Source organism: Dasypus novemcinctus, chromosome 5, assembly GCF_030445035.2.
Source record: "Dasypus novemcinctus isolate mDasNov1 chromosome 5, mDasNov1.1.hap2, whole genome shotgun sequence".
Taxonomy (NCBI): domain Eukaryota; kingdom Metazoa; phylum Chordata; class Mammalia; order Cingulata; family Dasypodidae; genus Dasypus; species Dasypus novemcinctus.
This window is the reverse complement of record NC_080677.1, coordinates 153,570,579-153,587,444: the sequence shown is the minus strand read 5'-3', so window position 1 is coordinate 153,587,444 and position 16,866 is coordinate 153,570,579. Positions and strand designations below refer to the sequence as shown.

At 35.2% G+C, this 16,866-nt stretch overlaps 1 protein-coding gene across 5 annotated transcripts in view; it reads right to left on the bottom strand.

The window, feature by feature from the left end:
- The window catches only part of EPC1 (enhancer of polycomb homolog 1), a 104,397-nt gene that overhangs the window by 15,539 nt on the left and 71,992 nt on the right, over positions 1-16,866 (bottom strand). For all 5 annotated transcript variants that reach the window (XM_058297719.2, XM_004451660.5, XM_058297720.2 and 2 more), the window contains exons 2-6: positions 14,659-14,818; positions 5,490-5,635; positions 4,860-5,066; positions 4,366-4,514; positions 3,113-3,272 (exon numbers count right to left, since the gene is read on the bottom strand). In XM_058297719.2, the coding sequence (XP_058153702.1) occupies positions 3,113-3,272; positions 4,366-4,514; positions 4,860-5,066; positions 5,490-5,635; positions 14,659-14,758 (762 nt within the window). In that variant the 5' untranslated portion in view covers positions 14,759-14,818. The remainder of the gene's footprint in view (positions 1-3,112; positions 3,273-4,365; positions 4,515-4,859; positions 5,067-5,489; positions 5,636-14,658; positions 14,819-16,866) is intronic.

Here is a 16,866-nt window from a genome sequence, read left to right as displayed (position 1 = left end):
ATAATCAATATATTCCTAAAACCTAAATATAATCCCAGAAACTAGTCTGTTTTCAATTAAAGTAAAAGAAGGGAAAAGAAGTTCTCCAGCTTATGAAGTCCTGTGACTGTAATCAGTATTTATCTTTGGTACCTCTGTTTTTAAATTTTCTATGAAAATTCTAAGAGGGGAAAAAAGGGATATCTAAGGGATATCTAATTCTTACTCTCAAGAAATAACAAATGATAATTGCAATGATTTTTCATATATACAAAGAAAACTACAAATAATGGTTAACATAGAAAATAAAGCCACAATACTGTGGGATTATAAAAATAGAGCAGTAAGGACTTTTGCTAAACTAAACAATGAATCCTTTCTAGAATGGTGAATTTCAAGCAGTTTCAGAGGATAAATATAAGCAGTCTTTAAGTAGGGGAAACAAAGGATGAAATACAGAGGCAAGAGTGACTGAGCTATTAAAAAAAAAGGGACTGAGCTGATGGAACATGGTATTATAGAAATATGTATAGCAGATGATGGCAAAGGCTAGAAGAGATATGAATGTGATGTGTAGGCAAGAGTAAGAAAAACAAGAGGCAAAAACAACAGCTAGAGGGAAGTAGATGTGGTTCAAGTGACAAAGCTCCCGGGTTAAGTTCCCAGAGCCTCTTAAAGACAAGCAAGAAAGCAAGCTGATACAACAGGCTGGTGCAGTGAGCTGATGCAACAAGATGATACAACCAAGAGACGCGGGGAGGAAAACATAATGAGACACAATAAAGCAGGGAGCAGAGGTTGCTCAAATGATTAGGCACATCCCTCCCACATGGGACACCCCCAGATTCAGTTCCCGGTGCCTCCTGAAAGGAAGATGAACAGACAGTAAGCGCAAACAATGAGCAGGTGGGAAGAAATAAATACATAAATCTTTAAAAAGACAACAATGGCTGGAAAGAAAACAATCATGGTAAATATCACAAGTATGTAAATATTCAAAATGTTTTTGTCAAGCTTTATGTAATTTATGGCATTTTGGGGGGGAGGGGAAAGTTAATTATTATACTACAGGGTGTCTCACTCTTTTTTTTTTTTTGAGATACGGGGGGCTGGTGATTGAACCGAGGACCTTGTATGTGGGAAGCTAATGCTCAACCACCAAGCCTCATTAGCTTCCCTGTGGTGGATTTATTGCTCGTTTTGCTTGTTGTGTTTATCAGGAGGAACTGGGAACTGAACCCATGACCTCCCATGTGGGAGGAGGCCACCCAACTGCTTGGGCCATATCTGCTCCCTACAGCGTATCTCTCTTTACAATTTTTACTGCTGTATTAGCAGGCCAGTCTTCAATAAAAAGTTGGCTATAGCAATGAAAAACATTACTTAAAAGACCTCAATTGTAATCTACAACAGTGCTTTAAGACTGCATTATTTTCCTTACAAGTGTAATTCATTTTCAATGAAGTTTGGGACCCAATTACTTAAACTACAATCAAAATTAAGGTAACTGAAACAGCTCCATTAATGACTTTGTTTTAATGTGGAGGGATTTAAAGTAAAGTACTTTCAAGTGTGAGGGCTCACATTTCTGGTATGGATAGGAAATTATAGAAAAGAACAATTAAGAGTTTAATTTGAAATACAAAGGCTTAAGGAAAGCATTGAAGTAGTCTACAAAGTCATGTAGGGTTCTGACAAGGAAATCATGGACCTAAAATACTAAAAATGAGGGAGCAGATGTAGCCCAGTGGTTGAGCACCTGCTTCCCAGGTTCAAAGTCCTGGGTTCAATATCCAGTACCTCCAAAAAAATGAAAACAAAAGACTAAAAGAGAGGAAAACTCCATTAAATTTTAAAGGACTCAGGACTAATAAACTCTAATTGTGGAATATAAACATTAGATAAATACAAGACTTAAGTGTGTTTATAGAGGATACATTTATATGGGTAAAGTAAACTAGTTTTAGCATAACCACAACTTTCCAGATTGCCAAAGAAAAGAACTGTCTTGTTCACCCTCCCTCATTGCCCTGCCCCCCTGCTTTTTTAGGAGGTACTGGAGTTTGAACCCGGAACATTGCACATGGGAAGCAGGCACTCAAACAACTGGTGCACCCATTCTTCTCAAGGTGTATCTTAATCCTATTACTAGAGTCCTTTATAAGCAGAATGAAATTCAGACACAGAGAAAAAGTCACAGAGGCAACAGCCAGAAGCTGAAATCAATGGAACCCTGAAGAGAAGGGAGAGCCAGGAGAGGCACCATGTGTCTTGTCATGTGACAGAGCCAGGACCAGGGCAACCCTCCCCCCCTTTTTTTTTTTAACCAAAATAAATATCTAGGTTTCCTCACAAAATGGTCCCTGGCATTGCTCTTTATGACAGAAAAATCAGGCTGGGGATATGATTGCTATAACTGCTATGGCAATTTGCATACTCAGGTTTGAAGGTTTCTGTCACCACACACACAAAAAAACAACATTAAACAACACAGGAGAGATATAGACTGATGGCCCCAAATAGAACTGATAGGGTGCACTTTAAGTTTCATAATAAATTTCACACAAAAAATACATAAAATATTCTTTCTTAAGGTAGACACTTTTCAAGAAGAGTTTACTTAATTCATTGCCCTCTATCTCAGTTCCTCTTCAGTAATTTTATTTCCCTCATAAATTTTATTCTTCAATAATTGAGGTATTTAAGTATTAATTTGTCAAATATTTCCATTTCTAAAGCATTATCTATATCACAAAATATTCTAGAGAGACACCTCAATTTCCTTTTATATTCTTTTGTCCACTTAAATACTGATGTGTCCACAGACAGGACACATTCTTCTAACCCCCGCAAAAATCCCTATATTTTGTTAGAAGTATTTCAACACTCATAACTCTACCAGTGAAATATTCCTTTTATCAGATATAATTTTAAAAATTCCCTTTTATAAGGAATAACACAAAATAAACAATTACGGATTTCTGCTTCTCTTCATAAATGATACAACCGTTAAAAGTTTTTGGAACATATTTCATGCTAAGGTTCATGTGTGCTTCTCTTTTTCATGCTCATTCTAATGATAAAATACCAGCCCCCACTCTCAAGACACTATTATCACACAAACTTTAATCACCTTATTAACTTTAAATTCCTTCACATCCATTGCTTCCTGATGTTTAAACTGATTGCTATTAGTAATAGGAATGATGGGGATAGCATAAGTAGGTTTCATTGGCTGTCTCTGTGCCATAACTTCAGACATGATCTCTCCATTGTAGTCACCCAAATTATACCTGAAATTATAAAAAAAGGAAGTTTAAAAGTCAGTGCTGTAAGTACTTACCCTTATGACTACTAATAACTGACTAGAATGTAATTATAAACACCAATTAGACTTAAGGTAAGATTACAGTTATTAAATTTTGACTATTTACTCAATGTTTATTAAAGATTATATAATTCTTTTTGTTTTTTCCTTCTAATTTGTGGGTAGTAATTTCGTCTGGGAACCATAAATAAATGGCTGTGGTGGGAGGGGGGAAGGTTGGGATTTTAGCAATTTTGTTGAAAGATTTGGTGGGGAAGTTGGAATTATTGCATAAAATGGTGCTAAGGAACTTTCTGTTTGTTTAAATTGCCTGTGCTTTATAACTAATTTTACTTTTGGGGGGAGGGCTAAGAAATAAAGCAGTGAGGCTTGTAGTTTTCACTGTGTAGCCTGCTGAATGGTTATTTTAGTGGTAAGATTATGGGCCTTCCCTCCCCCATGCCATTATACTTTTCTATTTTAAAAAAAACCCAATACACATAAAAAGAAAAAAACCAGTATCATCAGACGAATAAAATAAAAACTTTACAACTGAAAAGTGTCCTCTTCCATCACAACCTGCATACAAATCAAATAAGGATGGAAGAACAAGCTCCAAAATGGAAATAACTGACATATTTAAATTTTACTGAAGAGCAGGTGTAGCTCAAGTTGTTGAATGCCTGCTTCCCATGTATGAAGTACCAGGGTCGATCCCCTGTACCTCCTAAAAAACAAAACAAACAAATGAAAAAAACCAACTTTCATGGGGGAGTGGATATAGCTCAGTGTTTGAGTACCTGCTTCCCAAGTATGAGGTCCTGGGTTCAATCTCCATTACCTCCTAAAAAATATATAATTAAAAAAAAATTTTTTTTTACCAAACCCGTTCATTTTTACATAAATTAAAGAGGACTATACATAAAATTATACAAATACTACACCACATATTTAAATAGTCTCTATTTCTAAAAGAAGATATCTTTGGAATTATAGGTAACTGCTTAGGAAATAAATTAGCTTAATATACAAAATGTTAATGATACCATATTTCCTAACACTATTTAAATATACTTTACCTCTTCTCCATAATTTCCAGTGTTAAGTGCAATAGCTCCCTTTTACTCTTTTCTCTTCTCTTTATCATCTCTAGAATAGTAACAGCCCGACTAAGATCTCGACGCAACTTAAGCATTTTTTCATAAGAGGCTTCATCATTTTTGCGATTCTGCAAATATGAAGTTGCTTGTTTAACATCAATAAGCATTTCTAACCCATAGCATTCTTATCATAGCTGATATATAAATACACATATATTCGAAGGGTTAGATTAGAATTTAAAGACACTGAGATGGCACATGGAGCACCAGAAAATTAATACTGTATATGATTTAAACATGGATTAACATTAAAAAAGATATTAACAGTTCTGTAATAAATCTTAATGTTAATTCATTTTAAGTTAGTATTTTTCATTATAACTGTATAGAAAGTCTTATTTAAACACAAACTAAATTACAGACTTCTTATATTAAGATATTAATAACTATAAACAATTTCCAAATTCACTTACTTTTCGAGTCTGCATTTTTTCAGTGCGTCTTCTAAAAGCCACATATGGGTCATTTGTGCTAGAACCATCTCGCTTCTCTTGTTTTACTGATGGGATAAGAGATGGCCCTCGACAGTTTTTTCTCTTTTTAATCCAGTATTCATAAACTTCTCTAATTAATTCATCATCTTCTTTTAGTAGTAATTTGGCTTCCTGCAGACTGACTGGCTAAATGTAAAACCATTATGTTACTTTCACATAATACATTTATAAGTTTAAAGTCTTTACTTCTAAATTTAAATAATAAATAAAAGGATGGTATTAACAACAGTAAACTTAAATGGAGTATTTTATACGTGTCAGTCACTGAGCTAAGGGCTTTCTATATAATATTTTAGTTAATCTTCACAATGATCCTATATTATTATTTCTATTTTAAAGATGGGGAAATTAAGGAACAGAGAAATTTAAATATATTGCTCAAGATTATACAAATTAGTAATGGCAAAGATGGGATGTGAAGTCATCTTGCCCATTCCAGAGCTTCATGCTTAATCTCCCTCCAACATTATATGATTTCTCTACCAAAAGATTTACTTTTACAGCCATATACATGTACACATACTTATTATGAATATAATGAAGTTGTACCTGCTGACCACTGCCTTTTTCTAGACGGTCAATCATTTCTTCAAATTGCAAGGGGTAGATGTCCATTTTCTTTTTCAGTTTATTCACAAATACTTCATCTTCAGAATCCAAATCATAATCAGGCTGTTCAGCATCCAAACTAAAAGCTGACAGAAGGAACATATGCAATTACTTACTGTGTGAATTTACTGACAAAAACATCTCACAGATGTCTAGACAAAACCAAGACCTAGATTTTCTAAATTTTTGGATTTTGTTTTCAGAACCAAAATTATCTAAGCTTACAGAAAAGTTTTCCACATTTAATGTTTAAGAAAGAGTACTTTCATTGTATTAATATAGATATGAAGGAAGGGGTTGGTGGGAAGAAAGGTGTTGACCTAAATAATTTTGGAAACAGTCTGTAAGACTCAAGGCAAAAAACCCATATATAAGCACTGTACTCAAGTTAATAAAGTTGTTTCATGTGCGCTACAGGTTAACAATTCTGATACATCTAATTAAGTAAATTAATGGCAGATGGTGGGAGCCAGATTTCTCATTGTTGGAGGGAGAGATTACAGATAATTGAGGAGACTGGAATGATCCATAAAATTATGTATTAGAATTAGAAATATCACTGAGAAGTGAAGAATTTTGTTTATTATTATTGAAATAATGAAAATACTCTAATAATGACTGAAGTGATGATTGCACAACTGTGATTATACCAAATAACACTGATTGTACACTTTGGATGAACTGTATGCTTTATTAGTATGTACCAATAAAATTGATTTTTTAAAAAAGAATTAGAAACATCAGTATGAACTCAATATAGCTTAATATAGGTACAGATGGTTACATATAGAAATATTTATAGATGTGTATATACATGGATTAGTATATACATATATTTTTTCTTGCTCAATCACCACTGAGGGCCTAGAAGAAATGATACCTCAGTAACAATGAATCCTTCTAGTAACTGTGTCTTAGTTTCTATTACCATTCTCCAATAAAAGGGACCAGGGCTCCCTGAAAAAACAGCTGGTTGTGGGACTGGGCAACCAAGGTGAGTCTGGAGCATCTTGTAGTGATAAAAAGTAAGGAAGTGCTCAAAACAACAACAAAAACTCACAATGATCAGGGTATGTCAAAAGGACATAGGAGCAAAGTGAAAGAACTCCCAATGGACAAAGCTGGAACAAATAAGCAACAAAATAAATAAGCTAGTACTGGACTATAACCTACACATAAAATAAATACCCATGAGTCCATACTTACATAAGTAAATGATTCAATAAATAAAAAATTGTGGGAGAATAGACAAATAATTTATGTAGGCAACTCTGCCCTCAAAGAGGTAGAGAATAATGTCACACTCCTTAAGTGTTGGCTGTTCATAGTGACTTCCTTCCAAAGAGTACCGTATAGAAAAGGGGGGAAAAAAGTGTAACTTTACAGTGGGGACACCAGGGAAACACTACCTCAGCCAAATGATCAGGTGATGTAATTCGGTCTAACTTCTATGAACACATAACGCCAGTTTAATCATTAGAGAATCATCAGACAAATCCCAATTGAGAGATGTTTTACAAAATACCTGACCAGTAGTCTTCAAAACTGTCAAGGTCATCGAAAAAAAGAAAAATCTGAGAAACAGTCAAGAGACACCTGAAGAGACATGACTACTAAGTATAATGTGGTATCCTGGATGGGATCTTAGAAAAACAGGAAGGAATCTGGATAAAGCATGGGCTTTAGTTAAAGTTAATAACATTGTATCCATATTAGTTCAGTAATACTAACAGATCTACCATATTAATGTTATATGTTAGAAACTGGGTGTAGGGCACACGAGGTCTCTTCATACTATCTTTGCAATTTTTTGTTACTCTAAAACTGTTCTAAAGTAAAAAGTTTATTTAAAAAAATAGAGAAAGTGGATGTGACTCAAGTAGTTAAGCACCTGCCTCCTACACGGAAGGCCCTAGCTTTGGTTCCTGGTGCCTCCTGAAAAAACAAAAACAAACAACAAGCAAACAAACAAAAAAACCAACTTAGGGGAGCCGACGTGGCTCAGTGGTTGATTGCTGGCTTCCTACATATGAGGTCCCAGCTTCAATCCCCAGCCTCAGGTACCTCAAAAAAAAAAAAGATAGATAGATATAGATAAATATAAGACCCCCCCATATCTCATCTATCCCCAAAGCAAATACGCTAGAAGCCCTTTAAAACTGGGTTAAAATGTGATTGAGTCATATGAAAGTGCTATTTCTGTAGCTCAAAAACATCATATACCTGCAATTTCAAATGGTTTAACAATATAAAAGGATAAGCTCTTTTTTATAGATTTCTATAGACTTATAGGATAAGTCCTATTTTACAGATCAACCACTTACGGAGTTATATTTAAAGCCAGAGTGTTAGAAGCTACTGCTAATAATAGCAACTGCTATCATTCAGTAGGGTATGCCTGCCAAGGTTTGTTTCCCCATGAGAATAACTGTTGTAGTGATGGAAATGTGAGGTTATTTCCTAGATCTGTCAGAATGGAAAAAGAGGTCAAGAACCACTGTACTATAAATTATCAAATGTCATTTACTTGCTTTTCAAAATTAAGCTAGGTTGATAATATGACAAAGTATTAAACAGTGTGATATAAAAATTTGTCCCACATCTTCCCTTGCGTAATTCCTTCTACTAGTTTTCCATCACCTTAAAAATCCAACCCCTTAGAATGGAATGAGACCAAATTTGAACAAGCCTCTCCAGTCTCATCAGCACTTTAAGACCTGGCAATATGAAATTTCATATAGTTCATGCAGCATACTGTGTCATTATTTGGGCCTTTATATTATTTATTTTCTGTCTGCTCATCAAGAAATGTCTATTTTCAAAACCTAGCCTGGCATCAAATCCTTTCTTGACTACCCTCCACCCAGTAAGGTGGTTCCTCACCTTTTCTTAAGACCTTTTCTTAAGGAGATATGAACTCTCTCCCCAGAAACAGGAAATATTCACACACAAACATTTTGCATAAATTATAGACAATTCAAACAATTCCTAAAAGTTTGTGGCACCAAGGTTTAAAATTCTTGCTCTTAAAAAAAAAAAAATTCTTGCTCTAGATCACTCTTTCCTTTATACTGCTGCTGCAAACTTGAGAATCTACTTGTTAAGCATCTGTACCTGCTATTAGAATGTGACTGTTCTTCTAGGGGTGGGCATTGTGTCTTATTTGTCTCTGCACCTCTACGCAGAGACAGTAACCACATTTCCTTTCGTATGCCAACTCTTGCAGTACTGTACTGAAAAGCATTCCAGATGCTGTGTATATGCATTCTAGATGCTGTGTATACTCAGTGGGAAAAAAATCAGAAAAAAATACAGTCATATCTTAGTAATGTCTGTGATGGATCACTTGCCTGCCAACTATCCAGCACCCATCTTCAAGCTTAACATGTTATCTGGGCCCAGAAGAATTCAATAAATATTTGTATAATTGAATGTATTATTTCACTAAGTGGCTTTTAAAAGGTAATGTTTTATTTTCTATTTTGACTTATATGGGTCTATGATATTCACAATTAAACGAATATTCAGAATCCTTCGTAAAAATCTCTAGATGTCCACATCTAATGCACCCATGTTACCTGCAACCATAGGTTGCATGAAATATTTGAATTATCATGCAAACAGGGCTTTCGGAGATCTCAATCTAAGAAACCTACCAGATCTACAATAAAAAGCATACAAACAAAACAAACAAAAAACCCCACAGTCAGTGATTTCAGTGTGTATTTTAGCTTCAGCCAAACCTGTAGCTTCCAACTTAACAGCTCAACCTAAGTAGGTAAAGATATAACATATTTATCATGGTCCTAAGCAGAGGAGTATCTTTTGATTTTCTGGACCATGCTATTGAGTGTGTTCAAAGCAGAAATCAGAACCTAAAGAAACACAGGTAAATGGGTCACCATTTCAAATTAAAGTTTTATCAATTAAGATGAGATCTACTAGTTAGTAATTGTTCAATAATACGCATTCATTGATTAGATTATTTTTAAAGGAGACAAAAGTGGTATAAACCATTGTACCTGCCCTAGTACAGAAAGACTAGTAGTAAGAAATGTATATAGGGAAGCAGACTTGGCCCAGTGTATAGGGCATCCGCCTACCACATGGGAGGTTCACGGTTCAAACCCTGGCCCTCCTTGACCTGTGTTAAGTTGGCCCATGTGCAGTGCTGATGTGCGCAAGAAGTGCCACACAGGGGTGTCCCCCACATGGGGGAGCCCCACGTGCAAGGAGTGCGCCCCATAAGGAGAGCCGCCCAGGGCAAAAGAAAGTGCAGCCTGCCCAGGAATGGTGCCGCACACACGGACAGCAACAAAAAGAAACACAGATTCCCGGTGCCGCTGATAAGGATAGAAGCGGTCACAGAAGAAGACAAAGCAAATGGACACAGAGAGTAGACAATGGGGGGTTGGGGGGGGGAGAAGGGGAGAAAAATAAATAAAAGAAAAAAAAATGCATATAAATGTTTGTATAACAAGTGTATTATGGCTAAAGTAAGGGTAAGTATAGGTAGGAAACAATGAAAAGATATTTGGGCCTATGAAATGGCATAAAATGTGGATGGGGAACATCCCTGATTGAAAAGAAGGCACCTATCCAAGGTTGAAAAGGAATTTCTCAGACCAGGAGAGGCAAATGGGTTAACTCAGGCACTACTCTGAATGACCAGCAAAATCTCCTCAAAAAGCTGTTGAAATAAATTCTGAGCACCAGAAAAGACTGGCTGTAATAGTTTAGTGATATTTACTATGGGATGGTAGATACTTGACATCTTTGCCTTAGACCTAAGAAGACACAAATATATCACTGGCTAGCTAGGTCATGAAATTCTTCAACCTTTTTATGCTTAAAAGCTACATTGCTTGAAGTCACTTCTAAAATGTACGTGGGGACAGTAAATGAAGAAGTCCAGATAAAATTCTGTGGTTGATGCCATATCTTTCTATCAGAAAGTAGGAACAGAAATAATGTATGTCCTGGGGTGGGGGGTAAAGGAGGTAAAGGGGAGGAGAAAATGTAATCTCTCAGAGTCAGGGCTTATAGTTATCTGCCCCAGTCCTGGAACTAGTAATTTCTCCAATGATTCCAGATTCCTTTTAACGGAGAATGGATAAGAGAATGGGAGTTAGGTGTGTTCACCTAACAAAACATGTACAGGACCTGAATGATATTAGAAAATGTCGAATGAAAGAAACCCAAAAGATATGAATTCTTGGAAAGTCATACCATACTTATGGATTGGAACTCAATATAGTAAAGATATCAATTCTCCCTAAATGCTACGTATAGATTTAAAGCAATATTAAAATCTCAGCAAGTTTCTTTGTAGTCATAGATAGACAAGCTTAGTATAACATTTATGTAGAAAGGGAAAGGCCAGGGAATATCAGAAATGATTCTGGAAAAGAATAACAGTGGAAGGTATTACTCTCCCCGATGTTAAGGATTATTACATAGCTTTAGTAATCAAGGCAGTGGTACTTGGAAAAAAAAAAAGTGGTACTGTCTTGAAATAAACACAAGAGATTAATGGAGTACAACAGAGAACTGAGAACTCAGAAAGAGGTCCACAATTAATTTTGACCAAGAAGCAAACCCAATTCAATGAAGGAAAGCTGGCTTTTAAAATAAATGGTGAAGTAATTTTATATCCAAAAGAAAAAAATGAACATTAACCTAAACCTTACACCTTATGCACAAATTAACTCAAAATTTCATGGACTTAAATGTAAAACTTCTAGAAAAGAACATGTAAGAAAATGTGGGGACCAAGGACTAGACAGAATTCTTGGCCTGGATAAAAAGTATGATCCATAAGAGAGAAAAATGATAAATTGTACCCCATCAAAATTAAACTTTGCTCTGAGAAAGACCCTATTATTCAAAGGACAAAGAGACAAATTATAGCCTGAAAGTATTTGCAAATCATATATCTGACAAAGACTTTGCATCTAGAATATGTTTTAAAAATCCTCAAAAGTCAACATTTAAAAACCCAAACAATCCAATTAGAAAATGGGCAAAAGACACACCTAAACATTTCACCAAAGAGAATATACAAATTGGCACAAAAATACTTGAAAAGCTGTTTAACATCATTAGTCATTAGAGAAATGCAAATTAAAAGTACAATGAGATATTGTTACATGCATATTAGAACAGTAGAATGGCAAAAATGAAAAACAGTGAGAATACCAAATGCTGGCAAAGATGCAGAGAAATTGGATATACTTTGCCAGTGAGAATGTAAAATGGTACAGTTGCTCTGGGTAAGTTTGGCAGTTTCGGTTAAAGCTAAAGATTAGGGGAATGGATGTAGCTCAGGGGTTGAGTGCCTGCTTCCCATGTACAAGGTCCTGGGTTCAATCCCTGATACCTCCTTTAAAAAAAAAATTGCTTAGCAAATGACCTAGCAATTGCTCTTGTGTATATTTATCCCAGAGAAAGAAAAACTTAGGTTCACTTGAAAATTTATACGTGAATCTTCACAGCAGTTTTATTTGTAATAGCCCTAAAATGGAAATTACCCATATGACAGTCAATGGGCAAGTGGTTAAACAAATTGTGGAGCATCCATTATCATGGAATCTACTCAACTATAAAAAGGAATGCACTGTAGATGCACATAATAATTTGAATGAACCTGAGTAAAAAAAGCCAACTTCAAAAGGATAAATATTGCATGATCCCATATACATAACACTCATGAATGAACATAATTATAGAGATGAAGAACAGATTAGAAGTTTCCAGGAGAGTTTGCGATGAGAGGGAGTGACTAGAAAGGCGTTAACAAGAGGCAGTCTTGTTGCTGAGTATCTTGATTGTGGTGATGGCTGTGCATGGCTAACCATGATAAAATTGCAGAAAGCTACATATGACTCTCTATGGATTGTTCCAACATCAATTTTTTGGTTTTGATATTCTACTACAGCTGTGTAAGAAGTTAAAATTGGGCAAGGCTGGGGGAAGAATGCATGGGTCTTCTCTGTACATTTCTTTGCAGTCTCCTATGAATCTGTAATTATTCAAATTAAAAAGTTAAAAAATATACTCCTAATAATTTAGATATACTATCTTTATTAATATTCCGAATATATACACCTTTCCAAAAACAACGTACCTAATTTTGTACTGACTGAACATTTTCCCCCAAGTAAGTTATAATTTTGCTGCCATTTTAATATTATTTGATTACAATATGAGCAAAATCAATTCTTTCTTCAATAAAGTATCTTTTGACTTTTCTGGCCATATCCCATTCACTAGTTCCAGTAAAGAGTTTGTACATTTTGATCATCAATAAGTAGTCCAGGGAAGCGGACTTGGCCCAGTGGTTAGGGCGTCCGTCTACCACATGGGAGGTCCGCAGTTCAAATCCCAGGCCTCCTTGACCTGTGTGGAGCTGGCCCACGCACAGTGCTGATGCGTGCAAGGAGTGCCCTGCCACGCAGGGGTGTCCCCGCATAGGGGAACCCCATGCACAAGGAGTGCGCCCCATAAGGAGAGCCGTCCAGCGCAAAAGAAAGTGCAGCTTGCCCAGGAATGGTGCCACACACACAAGAGAGCTGACACAACAAGATGAGCAACAAAAAGAAACACAGATTCCCATGCTGCTGACAACAACAGAAGCGGACAAAGAACATGCAGCAAAGAGACAGAGAACAGACAACTAGGGGGAGGGGGGGAGAGAAATAAAAAAATAAAAAATAAAAAAAGTATATAAAAAAATAAGTAGTCCGTCTACCTGTAAAGTTCTGCATGATCTTTACATTTTTTCTGATATCAATGATAATGTAAAATTAATATAATTTCATCTTACAAGCAAGATAATGTATTGCCCAGGTAATATAGCCCATGGCTATGGAAAAGAATGTGGCTCTAGCTGACATATACAGAGATAAGATCTATACCTCAGATCCACACTTTTTAAGTTCTAATATCTATTAAATTCATTTATAGTGTTTGTGCCTGCCTTTTACATAATTAAACATGTAAATGGAGAAGTATATACATGCCACTTACATGGTTCACTTCAATATGATCCTTAGTAAATTAGAGAAACAATTATTCTAAAGATGAAAAACAACACAAGTTAAATGTATCACAATGGCAATAAAGTTATATGTTTAAAATCTAAAAAAAAAACCCCACAAACATCATATGGAGAAAGGTAAGCTGAGTTAGATGCTATTTCAAAAAGAGACTTAAAACTATTCCTTTGAACTATAAACCAAAACAGGTTTATAGTGCCCTGAAAAAACTTTAGATAGGCCCCTAGAAAAACCTCTTGCTCACAAAGGTCAACAAGACAACAATGTAGGCTGCAGTGGTTTTAGCTTAGCAAACTTTCAACTATTTATTTTTAAGGTGTCAACTACTTGGGGATTGGGTGAGTAAAATATATTACCTAAAGTCTATGAGCTCTCAACTGTTGACCACCAAATGTGAGAGCTGTCAAAGGATTATTTTCAGTGAACATTAAGTGAAAGTTCTTAATTAGAACACTAAATCTAAAAAATTGTAATAATAAAGCATTATTCTGCTAGCAGAAATACAGATCAGAGGTTGGCAAACTATAAACCAGTAGTTTATAAAACTTTGTCAATAATGTTTCACTGGAACACTATGCCCGTTTGTTTATGTATTGCCTAAGGCTGTTTTTACACTACCACAGCAGATGTGCATATAGTTTTAACAGACTGATCTGCAAAGCCTAAAATATTTATAATCTGACCCTGTACAGAAAATGTTTGCCAATCCCTGACTTACATCAAGAAGTTCTTTAAGACTACTAACATTACTATTTCTGAAAAGGAAGAAACCATTTCTTCATTTGAGGCATGTTCTTTATCCTATCTATCTAAAGCAGGGTAAGATCTCATGCTGGGATTAAAATGAAAATCTAGGATGACAAATCTATCTTTTTTGTCAGGCAAAAATCTCAAACAGTTTTAAAAGTTGAAAATGGGCACTAACAGCTCAAGCTAATGGTGGTCAATGAATTAGAGAATGAAAATGGCCTTGAACAGATAAACATCTGTCAAGAGTTATACAGGTAGACAATAAATACAGAAAATATTATCATTAAAAAGTAAATACTTACGCTGTATGTGAATGAGCTGCTTTGGCATCTTAAATTCCCCAGGATATATAGACTCATAGTAAGCAATATTGCTTTCTGCCTCTGGGACTGGTATCACCATATTATCCCTCTTCTCGCCATAAACCTGCTGTGCTGAAATAGCCCGCTGAAGATGATGTTCCTAAAAAGAGGAGAAATAGGGAAGGTTATGTAAGAAAAAACAGCAAACAATGTATAGCCTTGTGAAGTTTTTATTCCTTTTTTAAACAGAGGGACTTTAACAGGTTGTGAAACAATGCTGCTAACAATACAATTAGGAGTAAAAATGTTTTAAGTAGACATGAGAACATTTTGTTAAATACACTGACTTTAAGAAAAGGAACTACACCAAAATTGGCAAACTGCTGTATTACACAAAGAGATACCAAAAAGTTGACTGAAATTGTATTTAAAGTTCATATTGTACAAATGAGAGTCAAAGAAAAAGGGTTAAAACATTTCAACTTGTAAAAATAAAGTCAGTCTGTGGATAGAAATATTTTATTGATTCTAATCTATTCATACAGTGTTTTGTAAATTTAGAAAGTGCTGTCATACAAATCAGCTAGCGATCTATTCAAAGAAGAGTTGAAACCAACATAGATGCAAACCCTGGTCTTTTGTCTGGAAGTAATAAACTTTTTACAAATCTCCAGAAACATTTTTTCAATGGCAGTAGAGGGTTTAAGGACTGCTCGTATTAGAGCCCAACTCCAAAACTTAAACAGTGGTGTGACTCCTGGCAAGATACTTCCACTCCTCTAAATCTCCATTTCCTCACAAAGAGAAAAACAGAATCTACTTTATAGGGCTGGTCAGAGATTCAAGCAATTAAATGTGCAGAAAATGTTTAGTATATTGCCTTGCATATAGCAGGTGACCAAATAAACCAGGAAGATTCAGTTTGTGATACATGTTCTTACCCAGATCTACACCACTAAATTTTGAAATATATTTTGTTAAATTTAAACTAGTTTTTTAATATAGAAAATGTAAGCTGAAAAACATTCAAACAGTATGAAAATGAAAGGCTCTAGTCCCTATAGGCAGGTGAGGAGGTATTATATAGAGTATTTAATATATATATATCTATATATATATATAAATAAACATACATACAAACGTTTCTAACTTCATTGATAGGCTCCTATTATACAACATGCAAAGCTTTATCCTTAGCTTGGGCTCACTTGATCCTGGAGATATTTCCATGCTGATACTTCTATATTCTTTGCAACAGCTACACTGTATTCCACCATATGGATATATCAGAATTTAATTAACTAGACAATTGAACATGGGGAAAAAAACACGGAAATAATCTAAATACCTAAACTCTTCCCCAAATGCTGAAAAAATCATCCCTGTACTATTATATACCTACATAGACATCTTTGTAGACCCATGAAAACAACTACAGGACAACTAAAAATGCAAGTGGCTCAATGCATGTATGAGGCTGTAATAACGTACATTTCTCTCATTCCTAGGAGTAACTTCTCAATATCCGTTTAGAATTTTAAAATCTTCACCCATCTTGTTATTTAAGTTTAATTTCTTTACAAATAATAGTTATATCACCCCCCCAATTCCAAATGCTGCTCTTCTTGGCTCATTTTCAAAAGTACCATATAGCTTTTCTTTTTTCACTGATGTTTAGCTACTTGAATTGTTTCCTTTTTAATATTACGGAAATTAGCCCCATGTAAATTTTTTCCAGCAGTTTTTTGACTTCTGATTTTCAACGTCCCCTAAAGGAAAGTCCTATTATAAGTTAAAAATCTCTTCCTTTATGGTTTCATCATACTAAATAACAGAGACAAACTGCAGTCACAAACTATGGTGTGTAAAAACTACTTTCTTTTTTACAACTCAATTTGACCTTTGATTCTAAGCCCTAAGACTGCCCAAAGGCTCCTGGGAGCTGGTGTATGTATCTGTGGAGGGAGAACAGAGTGACTGACTTAATTTGTTGTGGTATTAATTGGCCCTTTAGTCCACTGACACAGCCCCACCTTTAGGACCTCAATTGGAAAGTCAGTCACATACTCTTCTACTTGCACATACCTTCATTATGTCAAGGGGAATTTTCTTTGACCTATTCCCACCACATACACACAATGAGTTTGAACATTTTAAAATAAAAAGCTGGATAAAGAAAAATGTTACTAAGAGGCTGAGTTGTGTATT